This window comes from Ascaphus truei, chromosome 5 (assembly GCF_040206685.1).
Source record: "Ascaphus truei isolate aAscTru1 chromosome 5, aAscTru1.hap1, whole genome shotgun sequence".
Classification (NCBI taxonomy): domain Eukaryota; kingdom Metazoa; phylum Chordata; class Amphibia; order Anura; family Ascaphidae; genus Ascaphus; species Ascaphus truei.
The window spans coordinates 286,507,894-286,526,532 of record NC_134487.1 but is presented as its reverse complement, the minus strand read 5'-3'; the positions used below and the strand labels follow the sequence as shown (position 1 = coordinate 286,526,532).

General features: G+C 44.8%; 2 protein-coding genes across 2 annotated transcripts in view; both read right to left on the bottom strand.

The window, feature by feature from the left end:
• Positions 1-18,639, bottom strand: part of LOC142496096 (V-type proton ATPase 116 kDa subunit a 4-like) — a 48,337-nt gene that overhangs the window by 23,855 nt on the left and 5,843 nt on the right. Inside the window, exons 2-11 of the mRNA XM_075602496.1 lie at positions 18,184-18,356; positions 17,212-17,290; positions 16,255-16,352; positions 14,833-14,958; positions 10,901-10,998; positions 9,108-9,234; positions 6,306-6,388; positions 5,717-5,810; positions 2,193-2,405; positions 1,761-1,911 (exon numbers count right to left, since the gene is read on the bottom strand). Of these exons, the coding sequence (XP_075458611.1) occupies positions 1,761-1,911; positions 2,193-2,405; positions 5,717-5,810; positions 6,306-6,388; positions 9,108-9,234; positions 10,901-10,998; positions 14,833-14,958; positions 16,255-16,352; positions 17,212-17,290; positions 18,184-18,300 (1,186 nt within the window). The 5' untranslated portion in view covers positions 18,301-18,356. The remainder of the gene's footprint in view (positions 1-1,760; positions 1,912-2,192; positions 2,406-5,716; positions 5,811-6,305; positions 6,389-9,107; positions 9,235-10,900; positions 10,999-14,832; positions 14,959-16,254; positions 16,353-17,211; positions 17,291-18,183; positions 18,357-18,639) is intronic.
• The window catches only part of LOC142496097 (V-type proton ATPase 116 kDa subunit a 4-like), a 115,180-nt gene that overhangs the window by 90,712 nt on the left and 5,829 nt on the right, over positions 1-18,639 (bottom strand). The gene's annotated exons all lie outside the window — the stretch shown is intronic.

Genomic DNA, 18,639 nt, shown 5'->3' with positions numbered 1-18,639 from the left:
AATGAATGGGATAAGGTTCTTAGTTGAATGTAATGAATGGGATAAGGTTCTTAGTTGAATGTAATGAATGGGATAAGGTTCTTACTTGAATGTAATGAATGGGATAAGGTTCTTAGTTGGAATGAATGAATGGGATAAGGTTCGTAGTTGAATGTAATGAATGGGATAAGGTTCTTAGTTGAATGTAATGAATGGGATAAGGTTCTTAGTTGGAATGAATGAATGGGATAAGGTTCTTAGTTGGGTTTAGTGAATGGGATAAGGTTCTTTCTTGGATTTAATGAATGGGATAAGGTTCTTAGTTGGAATGAATGAATGGGATAAGGTTCTTAGTTGGATTTAATGAATGGGATAAGGTTCTTAGTTGAATGTAATGAATGGGATAAGGTTCTTACTTGGGTTTAATGAATGGGATAAGGTTCTTAGTTGAATGTAATGAATGGGATAAGGTTCTTAGTTGAATGTAATGAATGGGATAAGGTTCTTAGTTGAATGTAATGAATGGGATAAGGTTCTTAGTTGAATGTAATGAATGGGATAAGGTTCTTACTTGAATGTAATGAATGGGATAAGGTTCTTAGTTGGAATGAATGAATGGGATAAGGTTCGTAGTTGAATGTAATGAATGGGATAAGGTTCTTAGTTGAATGTAATGAATGGGATAAGGTTCTTAGTTGGAATGAATGAATGGGATAAGGTTCTTAGTTGGGTTTAGTGAATGGGATAAGGTTCCTAGTTGGAATGAATGAATGGGATAAGGTTCTTAGTTGGGTTTAATGAATGGGCTAAGGTTCCTAGTTGGAATGAATGAATTGGATAAGGTTCCTAGTTGGAATGAATGAATGGGATAAGGTTCTTAGTTGGGTTTAATGAATGGGATAAGGTTCCTAGTTGGAATGAATGAATGGGATAAGGTTCTTATTTGAATGTAATGAATGGGATAAGGTTCTTAGTTGGGTTTAATGAATGGGATAAGGTTCTTAGTTGGGTTTAATGAATGGGATAAGGTTCTTACTTGAATGTAATGAATGGGATAAGGTTCTTAGTTGGGTTTAATGAATGGGATAAGGTTCTTAGTTGGGTTTAATGAATGGGATAAGGTTCTTATTTGAATGTAATGAATGGGATAAGGTTCTTAGTTGAATGTAATGAATTGGATAAGGTTCTTAGTTGGGTTTAATGAATGGGATAAGGTTCTTATTTGAATGTAATGAATGGGATAAGGTTCTTAGTTGGAGTGAATGAATGGGATAAGGTTCTTATTTGAATGTAATGAATGGGATAAGGTTCTTAGTTGGAATGAATGAATGGGATAAGGTTCCTAGTTGGAATGAATGAATGGGATAAGGTTCTTAGTTGGAATGTAATGAATGGGATAAGGTTCTTATTTGAATGTAATGAATTGGATAAGGTTCTTAGTTGGAATGAATGAATGGGATAAGGTTCGTAGTTGAATGTAATGAATGGGATAAGGTTCCTAGTTGGAATGAATGAATGGGATAAGGTTCTTAGTTGGAATGAATGAATGGGATAAGGTTCTTAGTTGGAATGTAATGAATGGCATAAGGTTCTTAGTTGAATGTAATGAATGGGATAAGGTTCTTATTTGAATGTAATGAATTGGATAAGGTTCTTAGTTGGAATGAATGAATGGGATAAGGTTCTTAGTTGGAATGAATGAATGGGATAAGGCTCTTAGTTGAATGAATGAATGGGATAAGGTTCTTATTTGAATGTAATGACTGGGATAAGGTTCTTACTTGGGTTCATCTCCCTGTAATTCGCGACCCCGTAGGCATCCACAATGTTTTGGAAACCTGATGTGAACTTGTTGGTGCGGTTGAAGGTTGGTGGCTCCATCCTTGTGGGTATGTCGGTCACAATGGGAGCGATGGTGGAACCGCTGCGCTCCTGCAATAACAGACACAACTTTACCCGGAAATACACCACCACAAATACAGAATACAAGAAGCAAAGGGATTTAAAGAATTGCAAAGTCTGATTTTGCATCACTTTGCAATGGGTTACTGGGCCTTATGATAAATGAAGGGGATTTAATTTAAGCACCAACAGAGATGCTTCATGAGCACGGCAGCCTTATTACAACACAACAGCAGACATCCAAATGGGGCCGCTCGGGAGACAATATGTAGGCAACAGGAGCAGCTGCCACCCTGCCATATTCCACTCACCATGCCACAGTAAAGCGCACGTTTGATGCGCTCCTTGTCGGCCACGGGGCACCAGATCTCAGCGATGACGCACTGCTGGGTGACGTCGATGTTGCACAGGTTGAGGACGTGGTACACGGCCTTCATCTTCTTCACCTTGATGCCCCAGCTGCACAGACTCTGAGCCGCCTCCAGCAGCATGCGCTGCCGGTGAGACTCCGTCTGGGTGATGACCTGCAAGGCAGAGCGAGGGTGAGTATGCTCACCTCAGCTCCTGCAGCGCATCTGTGTGCAACGCGTTGCTGGCGCTAATGGCAGAAAAGTTACAGGCTTCAATGCATGATAATCCATTTTTAAAAGACCCGTTATTTTTTATGCTGAATCCTACATCTCGTTTTTATTTTGTCGCATACCTGAGGTATCAATTTGTTTCTATTTTTTAGGATGGTCAAAAATTGTATCATGGGAAATAATGGATTTGCTGCCTCATAATTAAATGTGTCTAATATTATTTATTGTGAAATGGTACAAACAATATAAATAGGGTCCTGAATATTTGTCAGTATACTTTACTGTTCTGTATTTCCCTAAAGCAGCTTGTGGTTAGATTGCAGATCCCCCCCCCCCCCCCCCCCAAAATGCAGAGACTCTCTAAGGGTCTTTTGATGTCAAGTGATATCACAAGGTGCAAAAAGTAAGGGGGTCCCTTAGTGTTCCCTTACTCCCAGATTTACCCGAGGGCCACATTGTGTGTGGATCTACGGTCACAGTTCATCCCCATGTCGCAGGCAAGTGAATAAAGTAAACTGAGAAGTGTTAGAACTCAGTGTGTGGATTTCTGGGGAAGCACATAAATTTAGTCGCTGGCTTCAGGCCTACCTATGGAACTCTCAGCCTAGCCATTCCCGTGCCAGTATAGATAGAGAAGGACTCCATGCTAGAAGCCCTTTGATAGGTGGAAGGGTTGCCTGGGAACAGTGGAGGGGACGTGATATAATTCCATGTGCTGGGAGGTGGAGAGAAACAGAAAGCAGAGTGGCAGAGTGGCTGTAAGGCCGTGCTTATAGTGCCAGCGACGTCGCGTCAAAACAAATGTATTGAATCTGTCGCGTGCGCTTATAGTAGGAGCGAAGCGACGTCTTGGTCGATGGAAGTCAATTTAATTTTTTCAGCGACCGCAGTGTGACGTCAGCGTCGCTGTCACTAAAAGCGCGGCCTTAGAGCTGTTGCAGACAGAGGAGTCAGAACAAGCGGAGATACAAGCCGTTACACTGAAGTAGTTCGTAACAGAAGAGATAGAGTGCAGATCTTGAGAGGTCCCCAGCCTGTATGTTTGCAGTGAGGTTCCTGACTGGACCTGCTTTGAAATCAACTCATATAAGTGAGGAGAATGTACTATTCTATCTGTGCCAAGCTGCAGTTTCCGGCCAAGCTGATCAGTATTGACACATACTGTTTAGAGCACCCCAGGTGGTGATTTAAGGCAGCGGTGCACAAACTGGGGGGGGGGCACGCTCCCCCTGCTGTCTGCGGGGGGCGCGGGGTTTACAGAGGCCCCGCGCGCTACCCAAAGGCACTTAAATTAAGTGCCGGGGGTGCGGCGAAGGCCTCTGTAAACCTTACTTACCTTGGCTCCGGCGGCTTCTTAGACGCGTCGCCATGGCAACGTGGCATTGCTATGGCAACCTGACATCATGGCGCCAGAGCCAAGGTAAGCGGGGGTGGAGGGGGGCGCGGAGAGCGGGGAACCGCTGGCAGGGGGGCGCAGGGAAAAAAGTTTGCGCCCCCCTAATTTAAGGTTTAGCCACCATGTTAACTTTGGTTTTGGGCTCCTTTTTCACTGATAAAACACATTGTTTAAAAATCAATGAACGGGGACAAAAAAACGAGAGAGGTCACACTGTACTGTACAACATGGGGAAGACATCTTTAACACACATGTGCAGGGGGAACTGCGCCTTTAAGATGCTTGGTACAACTGCTGAAGTATTTCACACGCCTATATAGTCTCCTTAAACGTGCCCAGCAGAGGATGATTTGTCACGGATGCCCTGCACAATATGTGTAGGACTTTGGCTTTATGAAAAGTATGCTGCTTTATAATATTACACAATTAGATCATGAGTTACATCGCCCCAAGTTTGCCGTATATATAAAATAAAAATTGGGAGTAACCTGTTGATAATGAGACCCAAGGTTGCCCACTTTAAGCTGTGGCTCAGTAGATTGTATTGCAACTTTATTTCTATAGCTCTAGGAAGTGTATGTAGCACATAGGTATCCCGGCGCTGAAGAGCTTACACTCTAACTGGTGTGTTGGGAAACTATCAGAGACAGGAAGACTACATGTAAGTGCTAATAATAGGGTAAGGCGAAGAGGGTGCTGTACGTGTTTAGGCAGTGGGTGATAGGCAGAGCTGGGCGTATTCGCCCCAATTTCTTTCCCAGATGTTACCCCCAAAATCCGTTTTGCTGTGTAAAATCCGCAAACGGATTTGGGTGGTTTCGATCCGTGCGGATTTCTTAATCCACCATTGGATAGAACCCATGGGCGGATTTGCGGATTCAGCAATCCACTCGATTGGATTCTACAAATCCGCCCACGGGTTGCGTAACCCGCGGAGTGCATTGGTAACAATAATAAAAAAATCCGCACACACACAAAACGCCCTTTTGACATTGATCCGATTTTGGTCCGCGGATTTCAGCGGCCGAACCTGCGGATCCAAATTTGCCAATCTCTAGTCATAAGGTCCTGTTACAGTGCTATGGAAAGTGACTGAGATCCTGTGTGATGGGAGGCAGGAAGCTGGGGGTGTTCTTGCCTATATATGCAGAAAGGAGGCAGGCACACAGGCACAAGTTTAATGTGCCATAAATCCAACGTCTTGGCAGTTAGATGCTGCCTGTATCACGGTGAGCCGTCACGTTGATAAAGGCAGCATCTAACTGCCGAAACGTTGGATTTATGGCACATGAAACTTTTTTTGCTTAAGCCCGTGTGCCTGCCTCCTTTCTGCCTATCTAGCTTCTTCTGGGACCCCTGGACCTCCCTGGATACAGAGCACCGGCAGCTAAGTGTCCGCTCACTATCATTACTTGATCCCGAGTGGTGTGAGTGTGCCCTTACAGCACTCAATGCTTCAAAGGACTGGGAGAATGTGAGTGTATCTTTTCTCCCCCATCTTTTGCTTGTATGTTCAATAAAACTGTATTATGCTATGTCCTCTCTATACATTTTTTTTCAAGAGAGGAGGAGTTTGCCAAGACATCCATCTACAATGCATATGAGTGCTTTATTCACTTACCATCACTTTAATTTTACTTTGTTTATTGTATTCACTCTACTGCGCATGATTTTTTTCACTTTTATGTTATGTACACAGTCTCTAGAAACTGCTTTTGTTGAGTAGCACAATTATATATTTTTGGTTGTTTATTTAGTTTGTGCTTCTTTTTTCCAGCTCCACTATCATTACTTGAGTGCCTGCATTTCTTCTCAGTGGTGTTCTTGTCTATACCAGGCTGACTAGTCTCACACTCACGGTGTTTAAGTCTTCAATCCTCGTGTTGACGTCAGCCACCATATCCCTGCGCTCGCTCGAAGACTCGGGACACGGGTAGACGGTGGCTCTGAAGCTGTTGGAAAAAGATGTGTTTTGTTACACGGGGGGAATTCATGGAAGAGGCAACAAGTATTTATAGGGAAAATTGCCCTTTGTAAATCACGTAAACTATCCAGCCCATTGGCCATCCAGAAGTTGTTACAATGTCACTATCAAAGAACTCAGCAATTGAATAAAAATAATTCATAGTGTAAGCTCTTTGGAACATGAATTACTTATTTAATTACATGTATGTCTGCTATACCCATCCTTACATTGCATCCTGCATTACACTGTGTGTTTGTTCAAATTCTGTGTAAATGGTTAGCTCAATATAAAAACAATATGAATATGAATATATATATATTTACACACACACACGCATCACAAGAGCCACATTTTTTAAAGTGTTATCACTCAGCACATTGGTTTATAATGTGTTGTACACACCGAGTATAGAAGTAGAGAAGAAAAGAAGTGACAAGAAGTATCCTCCCACACTAGGAATCCCTGTGTTCTAAACACTCACCCATCGCAGATTTTCTTGACTTTCTGTTTGAGCTGCTCTCCCTGGTAAAATATGATGAAAACGTTCTTCTTCACATCTTCCTTCTAGAGAGACCAATGGAAATGAGGCTTTAATATGAGAAAGTGACCCTGATTAAATAAATTACTTTTTATGCAGTTGATTTTTTTTTTACATGACTTTTGATGATATTAGCAACATTCGCACACCAAAAATTCGCCCAAAGCAGCAAATAACATGTACTGCACCGACACACTTTATTCGAGCAAATACCCAGTATGTACCTGGCAGATACCTGGAATGCGCCGCTCCTCACCTCTGACAAGCCCCGTTGCGTTTGCCTTCCCAGCCTGGGTTCATGCCTGGCTGACGGACGGCTGATCTGTTAAATGATAATGATTAGGATTTAATAGGCTGCAATGCTTCGCGTGTCTACCAGATGGCATAAATTCATGAATTGTAATGCAGTATATATATATATATATATATATACTGTGCAGTATTGCAGCCAGCGGGAATAAAATGCTTCAATCCCTGCCTGGAAAATACCTCAATGCACTCGGGCAGAAAACAGTCACAAACCTCAATACACCCGGGTATACCCGAATTCGTGGGACTAGCCGAGCTCGAATAAAGTGTGTCGCCAGTGTACATCTTTACCGGCTAGTACATGGGAAAGAAGCAACGTCTTCACTTCTTACTGCTGTACTAAAAATGTCGGTGAATATAAAGTATTTTAATCAATCTGGTGCTTCAAGGGTTATCTGGTGCTTCAGCGGTTAATGTGGTTACAGTTTGCCTTAAAAATACAAGATATTGTGTTTATGACAGGTTAAGACCCTTCCTGTGTCTAAGCCGATCTACAAAATGGGCTTAATTGGGGGAGCGATCACTGATGGCCCAACTAAAAGTGAAATATGTGTAGTTTAGAAGGCTACGGACGATAGCCAGATCCTGGTCTTTCAGCCTCAAAGGAAACTGTAACAGTCTTGACTTATCACTTGTGCATCCCAGAGAGAGGTGACAAAAAAGGCCACCACTTAGTTGGAGGACTATATTAAATATAAGAAATGATGGGCCTGACAGCAATTCATAAGAGGAACAAATAGATATCGGTCAGCGTTGCGATTAGACAAATCAAATCATACCACACACACTGTATGGGGTAAGCGGTGCAATAGACAGGTAACGTTTTTTCCTACGAAAATAGACGCAAGGCTGTCAAATCTTAGGTGCAGGCGTGCATGTGCAGAGCACACACACAACCGTGAAGGTGGTGTCTGTCTAAGTATTGGGCAAATGAAATGAGGTAATAAAGTCACCCATTGGTACGAAGATACTAGGGCGCTCCAATGAGGCTTGCTCTTGAATGAGGCGTGTATAAGATAAACAAACACAGGTGGTGAGGCCGAGAATAATAAAAACAATACTGGTCCGATATACAGTAGGTACAGCAGCTCAACCGAGGAGGTTCGTCCCAGCGATCCTCAAATGGTATGTGAAGAAGAATAGGGTAGCGCAATGAAAAAGCAGTGTAAATAAACACAACTTAAAACAGGAGCTAATAGACTAATATTAGTCTATTACAGTAGCTACTGTTTTAAGTTGTGTTTATTTACACTGCTTTTCGTTGCGCTCCCCTATTCTTCGTCACATAAATGTCACCCAAGCAGCTGATTTTACGACGGGGATGACCCTTGTACGTTTCAATGCAAGAAGGTAAATGTTGGCATGTTTGAATAGAAAATCAGAATTCAACAGAGATCTGTTTGGGATCAGATACGTGAATTTAGATTTTTCTGCGCCAGTGACCTCTCTGGGAAGATCTTATGACGTGTGGTAACATGTTGGGAATTCTGTTTGTTTGATCCTTTTATTTTAAGAAACTGGTCTGCATTTATTGTAACGATATATTATTGCAATAATTTTGTTTTGTAAGATAAGCACGGTCTTTTTGTATATTAAAGCCAAACTTTAATAAGTGATGCTTTGGGCTCTGATTGAACTGGTTGCACACTTTGTAGACAGTAAAGTACATTTTTGGACACATTTTGCTACAACAGATGTGTGTTAAGTGTATAGTTTTTCGTTAATAAAAAGGGACCTTAGGCCAGCACACCATTTTCTGTAAAAAAAAAAATATGTGTACATGTAATAAATGAAAACCCTTGGCCCCAAGGTTTTTTTTTTTTTACAGTTTTTGAAAGACTTGGCAGATACATGCGGTCCTCGCTTATCCGACGGGATGCGTCCTGCAAACTGCCATCAATTAACAGACCGTCGGATTGCGAGTCCCATGTTAATCTGTGGCGGTGACCGTCAGATAAGCAGGTCCGACGTCGGATAATGCGTCCGGCGGACTGCATTATGCATGTCGGATAAGGCATCCGTCGGTAAGCGAGGACTCAGTGTATATATTAATTACAAATTGTATTTGCATATTTCTGGGGTTGTGGTAGCAGATAGATATAATTGCAATTGAATAAAGGGTTAATATTAACTCATTGAAAGTACCTTGCGCAGGAGAAAGGTGAGCTGGCTAAAGAAGCCGTGTGTATTAACCCTGGTTGCATATCTGAGTCACGTGCTCACATGTTTGCTGTTCATGACGGGTCAAATTGAGTCGAGATATTGTTAATTTGAGGGACCATTGAGATGGTGAAAAGTGGGTCAGCTTGCGAGCTGTGTATTAACCCTTGTCCCGTATCGCCGGTCAGGTGCTCACAGGTGTGCCGTACGTGAAAACTGCTATAAAATAATAATCCGGCTTTTAAAAGTGTCGGCCTCTTCCCGCGTCCTCCTCACCGTGACAGGATCTTCCAGCTCGGCTTCCAGCTCACTGTACTTCAGGTAAATGTTCCCCCTGCAAACTCTCCACAACATCCTCTCAAACATAGCCATTCTCTCCCGGCCGATCACGCCGGCGGTGAACCTGGAGAAGGGAGAAGAGATATTTGCAAACCCAGGCCAGGGACTCAGAACTTCCAAAGATGTGAATGATACTGACGGTGTTACTCCAGAGTATTATTATCATTTATTTGTAAAGCACCAACCAATTCCACAGTGTGGTACAGTCGGGGTACATGGATTTGACAATTACATATCAAATAAGGACAAATAAGCACAAACAGAAGGTAATGAGGGTCCTGATCGCGAGAGCTTACAATCTAGAGCAGGGGTGCGCAAACTGGGGGAGCAAGATTTTTTTTGGGGGGGTGCGGTGCTTATAGGAGGCCCGAAGGCATTTTAATTAAATGTATGGGGAACAGCGAAGGCTTCTGTGTGGTCCCTTACTTTGGGTCAGACGGATTCAGGCGACGTGTCGCCATGGCAACACGGCATCAAATGACGCTGCGGGGTCACGTGATGCCACGTTGCTATGGCCAACGCCGGAGCCAAGGTAAGGAGGGGGAGCGCGAGCAAAGGGGGGGAGGGAGAGCTGGCAAGGGGGCGTAGGGGAGACAGATTGCGCACCCCTGATCTAGAGTGTAGGGAACTACCTGGGAATAGAACAAGAGAGGTGAGTAAGAAGAGGCAGAGGCCTCAGTCCCATGAAGCTATTCAAAGGGGAGACATTCAACTCTTGGATGGCCGGGGTGGGGGGGGGGGGGCTGCTAGCTCAAGGTGTGGTAAGCAGTTGGGGCTTCGGGTTTAAATACCCTATGCCCCAGCCTCAAAATAACACATTTTCTGAATGTCCCACCCACCCATCCCCAGAAATGTATTAATTAAGTCTAATCAATATGTCTACGTTTCAGTCAACGGGCACATCCTCACAGCTTCGCGGGACTGTCATGGTGCCGGGAAAATGCTAGGAAGAGAGGCTCCAGCTGTACGGTCGGGTCTATGGTTCAGTTCCCAGAAGAGATTGGGCAGACTGGAGGTGCTCACTCATGCGGTCGGGCTGGGCCCCTACCCATGTCAGGTGGAGTAAGCTGGGTGTCAACTGTACGGTTGGGCCTGAGCAGCCACAAGAGGGGACTGAGAGCGGGACATTCCTGAGCGGGGTTGGGGAGATTGGCCTGGGTCGGCGTGTTAAGGGTTTCCCCCATACTACATGCAGGATGCACGAGTTCGTCTGCATACATTGACTAGCGGCTGGCAGACAGTTTTTCATTATGAAATGTTATTAAAATACAATAAAGTTGTGACCTAATTTTACTTCCACTAAAAACTGTGTCTGTCTCCTTTTTCAGGCTTAATCGACGGGGAGGCACTTCAAGCCTTTATACATCATGGCAAAAGTGCTGTAATTCGGGGGCAGAATAATTGCACCAAATTTATCAAAGAAAAGCTGGTTGTTTTTAAATAGGATAATTACATCAGGGCCAAATGTACTAAGCATCCAATCATTTGGGGTTTTATTAGTAAAATTGGCGCAAAGGAAACCTGGAAGTCTCTCCGTCTGTACCAAAGTTAAAATAAATGGTGCCATTTATTTGGGCAAATAAATCAGGTTTAATCAAATATATAAATTCCAATAGCTTTAGATGGGAATTTCGGCTTTAATAAATTAAAGGCAGATTTTACAGTACCCCAGAAATGCACAGTAATTTCCTTGATACACCGCGCCCCCATAGAATTAGTGCTGCCCCTACCCCAGCTTCCCAGCTGCCGCAGCTGAGGGCACGGTCCTGAGTTCCAATAGGCTGCTTGTGTCCTCATTAAAGAAGTCATCGGGAAGGTTAGCTTCTGCCTGGAAACAAAGTGTCACGTTTATTACTATAGGTAAGATAAGGGTGTAGCAGCCTCATAGACAAGAGTGTCAGCATTTTATATAACAGTGTATAGCATGTGTGGGTACGTGTGCCAATGTGCGTGTGCACAGCTTTGTGTATTATTGCATTTTGTCAAGGGGTCCATTGTCCAGTGGTCGAAGTGACTTAAAAAGTAGTGGCCCTGTGCCGGACATTTAATAATCAGAATTTAGTAAATATTTGATGAAAAAGCTATTTGGACCATATTTTAGTAGCACAATGTATACAATACTTATGCTTAAAAAGCCGGAAAGGAGAGGCGTGCTAAAATAAATGCATTTTCTTTCATTAAAAAGTAACAGCAGGCAGGAGGCCTGGCCGTGCCATGCTCTGACATCCAAAACCTATGCAAAATGAGGTGTACTTTATAGGAACAAATCCTCCCTAAGCCAGCTGGTCAGAAAGCGCATCGCACAGCAGATGCTAATGTCAATTATAAACTATGGGGACATATTATATGATACACCACCCAAACTCACCTTGAGAAACTAGACACCCTCTACAACTCAATATGCCCTACAATGTAACTACAACACATCACTGCGAAATGCTCAAAGAACTATATTGGCTATCACTTGAGTCCAGATTCAAAGTTCATTTTTCCTGTCTTGTCTTCAAATACTTTCTGAGCAAGCTACCCGGCTAACTGAACAAGCTCCTCACCCCTACCACACGCAGCACTGAGATCTGACTCCAAAAGACTGTTCACGGTCCCAATGTTTAACAAAGTATCCGCACGCTCCTCCACCTTCTCTTACCGTGCACCCCAAAACTGGAACAATCTACCCGAAACCTCAAAACCACCTCTAGTATAAGTAATTTCAAGACTTCAGCTCTCTCACATTTGAATCTTGTTTGTATCTGTTACATACAAACCATAATCATATTATTTCTAACGGTCCATGAAATGTTTGTACATTTTGTTATGTAACCATGTAGTGTTATCATAACTCTGTGCCCAGGACATACTTGAAAACAAGATGTAACGCTCAATGTGTTACTTCCCGGTAAAACATTTTATGAATAAAATAAAGATCACTGTGTGTATATATCATTGTGTTAGTTTATGTACTGTTTGTGTTTTCGTGTGCGGGTGTATCATTGTGTTAGTGTCTGTTTCAGTGGGTTAGTGTATGTGCTGTGTGTATCTATATCAGTGTGTGTGTATCATCGTGTTATTTTATGTACTGTGTGTGTTTCCGTGTGTGGGTGTATCATTGTGTTATTGTTTGTTTCAGTGGGATAGTGCAGGGGTGTGCAAAGTTTTTAACTTGCGCCCCCCCCCCCCCCCTGCCGGCTTACCTCCCGGCTCGCTCCCCCCCTCCTCCTCGGCACCGGCGTCAAATGACGCAGCTGGGTCACATAACCCAGCGGCGTCATTTGACGCCTGTTACCATGGTGATGAGGTAGGAGAAGCTGCAGAGGCCTCGCACGGTCCCCCCGGCATTTAATTTAAATGCCATGGGGGAGAGCACGGAACCTCTGTAGCCGTCGCGCCCCCCCTGGAAATTCTCCCGCCCCCATTTGCACACCCCTGGGTTAGTGTATGTACATCATTGTGTTAGTTTATGTAATGTGTGTATCAGTGTGTGTGTGTGTGTGTGTCATTGTGTTAGTGTCTGTATCAGTGTATCAACTTTATATGTACTGTGTGAGCTTCTATATGTCTGTATCAGTAAGTGTATCACTGTGTTAATATATGTAGTGGATGTGTGTGTATCAGTGTGTATGGGTGTGTTAGTGAATATGTGTTACAATGTATGAGGTTCTGGCATTAAGGATCAGCAGCAACACACAGCACAAGCCCTATTAACCCTTCCCAGGGCCCAGCAAGGCAAGTCTGCAACAAAGAATATTGTATTGTATTCTATTGTATGTCTTTATTTATATAGCGCCATTAATGTACATAGCGCGTCACAGTAGTAATACATGTGGTAATCAAATAAATAACAGATAATATAAATAACAGATCATGGGAATAAGTGTTTCAGACATAAAAGTAACATTAAGGAAGAGGAGTCCCTGCCCCGAGGAGCTTACAGTCTAATTGGTAGGTAGGGAGAACGTACAGAGACAGTAGGAGGGAGTTCTGGTAAGTGCGTCTGCAGGGGGCCAAGCTTTATGTATCATGTGTTCAGAATATACACAGTGCTATTCATATGCTTCTTTAAGCAAGTGTGTCTTAAGGTGGGTCTTAAAGGTGGATAGAGAGGGTGCTAGTCGGGTACTGAGGGGAAGTGCATTCCAGAGGTGTGGGTTAGTCAGTGAGAAAGGTTTAAGGCGGGAGAGGGCTTTAGATACAAAAGGGGTAGAAAGAAGACATCCTTGAGAAGAACGCAAGAGTTGGGATGGTGCATAGCGAGAAATTAGGGCTGAGATGTAAGGAGGGGCAGAAGAATGTAAAGCTTTAAAAGTGAGGAGAAGAATGGAGTGTGAGATGCGGGATTTGATCGGAAGCCAGGAGAGGGATTTCATGAGGGGAGATGCTGAGACGGATCTAGGAAAGAGTAGAGTGATTCTGGCAGCAGCGTTTAGGATAGATTGTAGGGGAAACAGGTGAGAGGCAGGAAGGACGGACAGCAGGAGGTTACAGTAATCAAGACGGGAGAGAATGAGGGCCTGAGTCAGAGTTTTAGCAGTCGAGTAACAGAGGAAAGGGCGTATCTTTGTTATATTGCGGAGGAAAAGCGTCAGGTTTTAAATATGTTTTGAATGTGTGGGGCGAATGTGAGAGAGGAGTCGAGTGTGACCCCTAGGCAGCGTGCTTGGGCTACTGGGTGAATGATCGTAGTTCCAACAGTAAATGTGGAAGGAGGTAGTAGGGCCAGGTTTGGGAGGAAGTATGAGGAGCTCTGTTTTAGCCATATTGAGTTTAAGGCGGCGGAGGGCCATCCAGCATGATATAGCAGAGAGACATTCAGAAACTTTGGTTTATACAGCAGGTGTAAGGTCGGGTGTTGAAAAGTACATTTGTTTGTCGTCAGCATAGAGGTGATATTTAAACCCAAAAGATGTTATTAGGTCACATAGAGAGTGTGTACAGAGAAAAGAGAACAGGTCCCAGGACAGAGCCCTAGGGTACCCACATAGAGAGATCAATAGAAGAGGAGGAGGTGTTAGTAGAAGAGCCACTGAAAGTATGATGGGAGAGGTAGGATGAGATCCAGGATAGAGCTTTGTTTCGAATACCAAGGGTATGGAGAATGTGAAGGAGAACATTTCAAGCTGGTAATTGCGATCTGTCTTTCTGATTGCCCAGGAGATTCCTAAAAATGAGGTCTAAATATCAATGTATCTATCCTGGTAACATTTAAAACTGCAGACCAAGCAATACCCTATATGTGTGTACTATGAGAAAATACTTGTAGTATTTTTTTTTTAAACTCTGAATGACATTTTTATGTATTATAATGTAACAAGCATTTTTTGTTTCTATAGCAACCATTTACAAAGTCACATCCCCTTCCTCTTCTAAAACAGGCTCTGACACACCCCTTTTTGAGCCCTGCCCTCTCTCTAGCAGTGCACCAATTGTATCTAGTGACTGCCTGGTCACATGATCTTCCCCACAGACCTTTGGATCTTTGGTCCTCTTCTGCTGCCATAAAGTGAACCCCCGAGCCAAATCTTTGCCGATTGATCACAGGAGAACGAATAGATCGGCAACTTATCTAATTACTTATCATTGTGTGGATTGTATTGATACACGTATTAAAGGGGGCGGAGGGAGGGGGACCGGCAGCTTGTACTGCTGTTTTAAACCAAAGAAATACCTCGAAGAAATCCTGTGTCTTCTTTAGAAGCTGCTTGAGTTCTGTGAGCTCCAAGAAGTTCTGTTTCAGTGTCTGCTGGTTCCTGTTCACCTCCTGCAGCTCTCCCTCCAGCTTCTCCAGAACCGTCTATTAGAGAAGCAGAGGGGGGTCCTTTTTAAAGGGTGACAAGGGTGCAGTCTGTGCTAGTGTCATATACAGGGAGAGGGGATCTGTCACTCTCACGCACAGGGAGGGGATCTGTCACACACACACAAACACACACAGGGAGAGGGGATCTGTCACTCTCACACACACAGGGAGAGAGACTCTGTCACTCCATCACAAATCACACACACGAGAGGGGCTCTGTCACTGTCACACACACGGAGAGGGGATCTGTCACTGTTAGTGTTACACACAGGGAGAGGGGCTGTGTTACTCACACGCACAGGGAGAGGGTCTCTGTCACTCCGTCACAATCACACACAGGGAGAGGGGCTCTGTCACTCCGTCACACACACAGGGAGAGGGGCTCTGTCACTCCGTCACACACACAGGGAGAGAGGCTCTGTCACTCCGTCACACACACAGGGAGAGAGGCTCTGTCACTCCGTCACACACACAGGGAGAGGGGCTCTGTCACTCCTTCCCACACACAGGGAGAGGGGCTCTGTCACTCCGTCACACACACAGGGAGAGGGAATCTGTCACTCCGTCACACACACAGGGAGAGGGGCTCTGTCACTCCGTCACACACACAGGGAGAGGGGCTCTGTCACTCCGTCACACAGGGAGAGGGGATCTGCCACTCACACACACACAGTGAGAGGGGATCTGCCACTCACACACACACAGTGAGAGGGGATCTGCCACTCACACACACACAGTGAGAGGGGATCTGCCACTCTGTCCCTATCACACACAGGGAGAGGGACTGTGTCACTCTGTTAGTGTCACACACAGGGAGGGGGCTCTGTCAATGTAACACACACAGGGAAAGGACCTCTGCATTCTGTTAGTGGCACAAACACAGGGAGGGGGCTGTGTCACACACACAGGGAAGGGGGCTGTGTCACACACACAGGGAGGGGGGCTGTGTCACACACACAGGGAGGGGGGCTGTGTCACAAACACAGGGAGGGGGGCTGTGTCACTGTCACACACACAGGGAGGGGGGCCCAGTCACTTTGTCACTGTCACACAGGGAGGGGGGCTGTGTCACTGTCACACACACACAGGGAGGGGGGCTCGGTCACTCTGTCACTGTCACACACACAGGGAGGGGGGCTGTGTCACACACACAGGGAGGGGGGCTGTGTCACACACACAGGGAGGGGGGCTGTGTCACACACACAGGAAGGGGGGCTGTGTCACTATCACACGCGTTCTTTAGCTGCTCTGCCTCACTGTCAGTTCCCCTCACGCTGCCGTTCTCTCTCTCACCTCCAGGTCAATCATTTCTCGGGGCAGCGGGGTCTGTGGGATCTTCTCTGGCGTCTGAATCACAATCTTATCATTTTCCATCTCACTCTCCAGAAACCCTGAGAGAGACAGAGGGGACCGCAGGGCTCAGCGCACGTTACTGTCACGTACATCTAATAACCCTCTCATGGGGACCTGCTCTCACATGCGGAGGCGCTAAACATATTGGCACATTTGTTTAACCCATTCACTATCAGGGAACTTGCGACGGACGCCAGCTTTTATTCTAATGTGTTAGTAGGAGCCATAAGGTTCTGTCCTGTGTAACCATGATATCTGTTGGACAGGAGCAGAGTATTAGCACTTATGGTGTAACAGAGTATCGGTTGTGAGTGTGCATCGGGTATAAAAGACCATAAGGGGGAGATACACAAAGCACGGATACAGGTGTCGCACCCCGACCCAGAGTATCGCACCCCGACCCAGAGTATCGCACCCCGACCCAGAGCATCGCACCCCGACCCAGAGCATCGCACCCCGACCCAGAGCATCGCACCCCGACCCAGAGCATCGCACCCCAAAGTTAACTGCCATGGCCGACAGTGCTGTAATACTCACATGGACGGTTAGTGCATATTGGCACAAGTTCTCATGGGATAACAGCAGTGGTCTAATAGCTTTGGTAGTACAGGTTATGGTGTACCACTACTTTTTAAAGGTATAACCCCAGAGTACAACTACTTTCTAATTTACACACTTATGGTTGCACTTTCTATTTTTCTGTACTTGATTTGTTTATAGAAGGTCTGTGGCCCTTTCTGCTCCTCACGCACAGATAATGTATAACTCTCTCAGACATGGTCAGAATTACTGCTCACAGAGGTTAAACAGAGGTCATTACTTTTTAAGGCACTGGGTAGCAGGGTCTTCAGCTCTATGGAGAAGAATGGGTTGTGTGCAGAAGTCATCTGTACTCACGTAGGATCCTCTCCATGGCCTCGCTCCGACGGACCTCGTTCACAAACCTCCTCTGGAAGTTGTTGACGCTGATGTTCAGCTGGAAGGAAAAGCAGCAGGTTTCACAGGAGGAGACCCCTGAGTAATTGGAGACCCCAATTTGTGGATGTTTCCCATTTAAATATCAGCAAAAAAAAGGGGGAAATCCCCAGAAATGGTCACGGTGACAGTTTGTAATTTGCATGATGTAGAATGAGGAACAGAGTTAATTGTTGTAATAAATGATATAGTATGTGATGTAGTATTGAGGTTAAGATGTGTATTGTATTGTGTGGAGTTAATAACCTGCAGTGTGTGATACAGTATTGAGTTAAGGATGTGTGTGTTGATAACTTGCAGTGTGTAATACAGTATTGAGGTAAGTATGTGTGTTGTGTTGATAACCTGCAGTGTGTGATACAGTATTGAGTTAAGGATGTGTGTGTTGATAACTCAATACTGTATCACACACTGCAGGTTATCAACACACACATCCTTAACTCAATACTGTATCACACACTGCAGGTTAAGGATGTGTGTTGTGTTGATAACCTGCAGTGTGTGATACAGTATTGAGTTAAGGATGTGTGTGTGTGTTGATAACCTGTAGTGTGTGATACAGTATTGAGCTAAGTATGTGTGTTGATAACCTGCAGTGTGTGATACAGTATTGAGTTAAGGATGTGTGTGTTGATAACCTGCAGTGTGTGATACAGTATTGTGTTATGTTTGTGTGTGTGTTGATAACCTGTAGTGTGTGATACAGTATTGAGTTAAGGATGTGTGTTGTGTTGATAACCTGCAGTGTGTGATAGAGTATTGAGCTAAGGATGTGTGTTGTGTTGTTTCCCCTCTTCACTCCCAGGACTCCCATACACAGAGCACAGGCTCTCGCCTTTCCCTGCCCTCCCCCAAGGCCGGGAGACCCCTCTCTTCCTACTTCCTGATACTCACATCTCTGAACTGCACCAGCCCCAGTTCTCCCAGCTCCGCAATGCAGCAGTAACCAGCCTCCACCTGCAGGAACAGCTGGGTCAGGCACATCTCCTCGCTCCGGAACAGGGACGCCATCCTTAGAGCTGTACGGAACCTCAACAGGGGGCAGACGGGATTAGAACGTCCAGACTCTGCGAGAGACACAAGGGGCAGAAGATTAGGACTGAAGGCAGGAAAATGTCAGAGCCTCCTCTCCCCTTATCCCATTTCATTGTAGGGCACAGTTCAAATCCTGGTGTCAGATCCTTCTGACCTTGGGCCAGTCCCTGTATTTCCCTGTGCTTTGCACACCAACATTAGATTGTAAGCTCTGCTGGGCAGGAGCTGCAAAATTCAAGCATTTCGGCTATGCATGTTTATCTGTTTGCCTCATGATGGCTTCATAATTACTTTGTAAACAAAAGAACAAAGTGA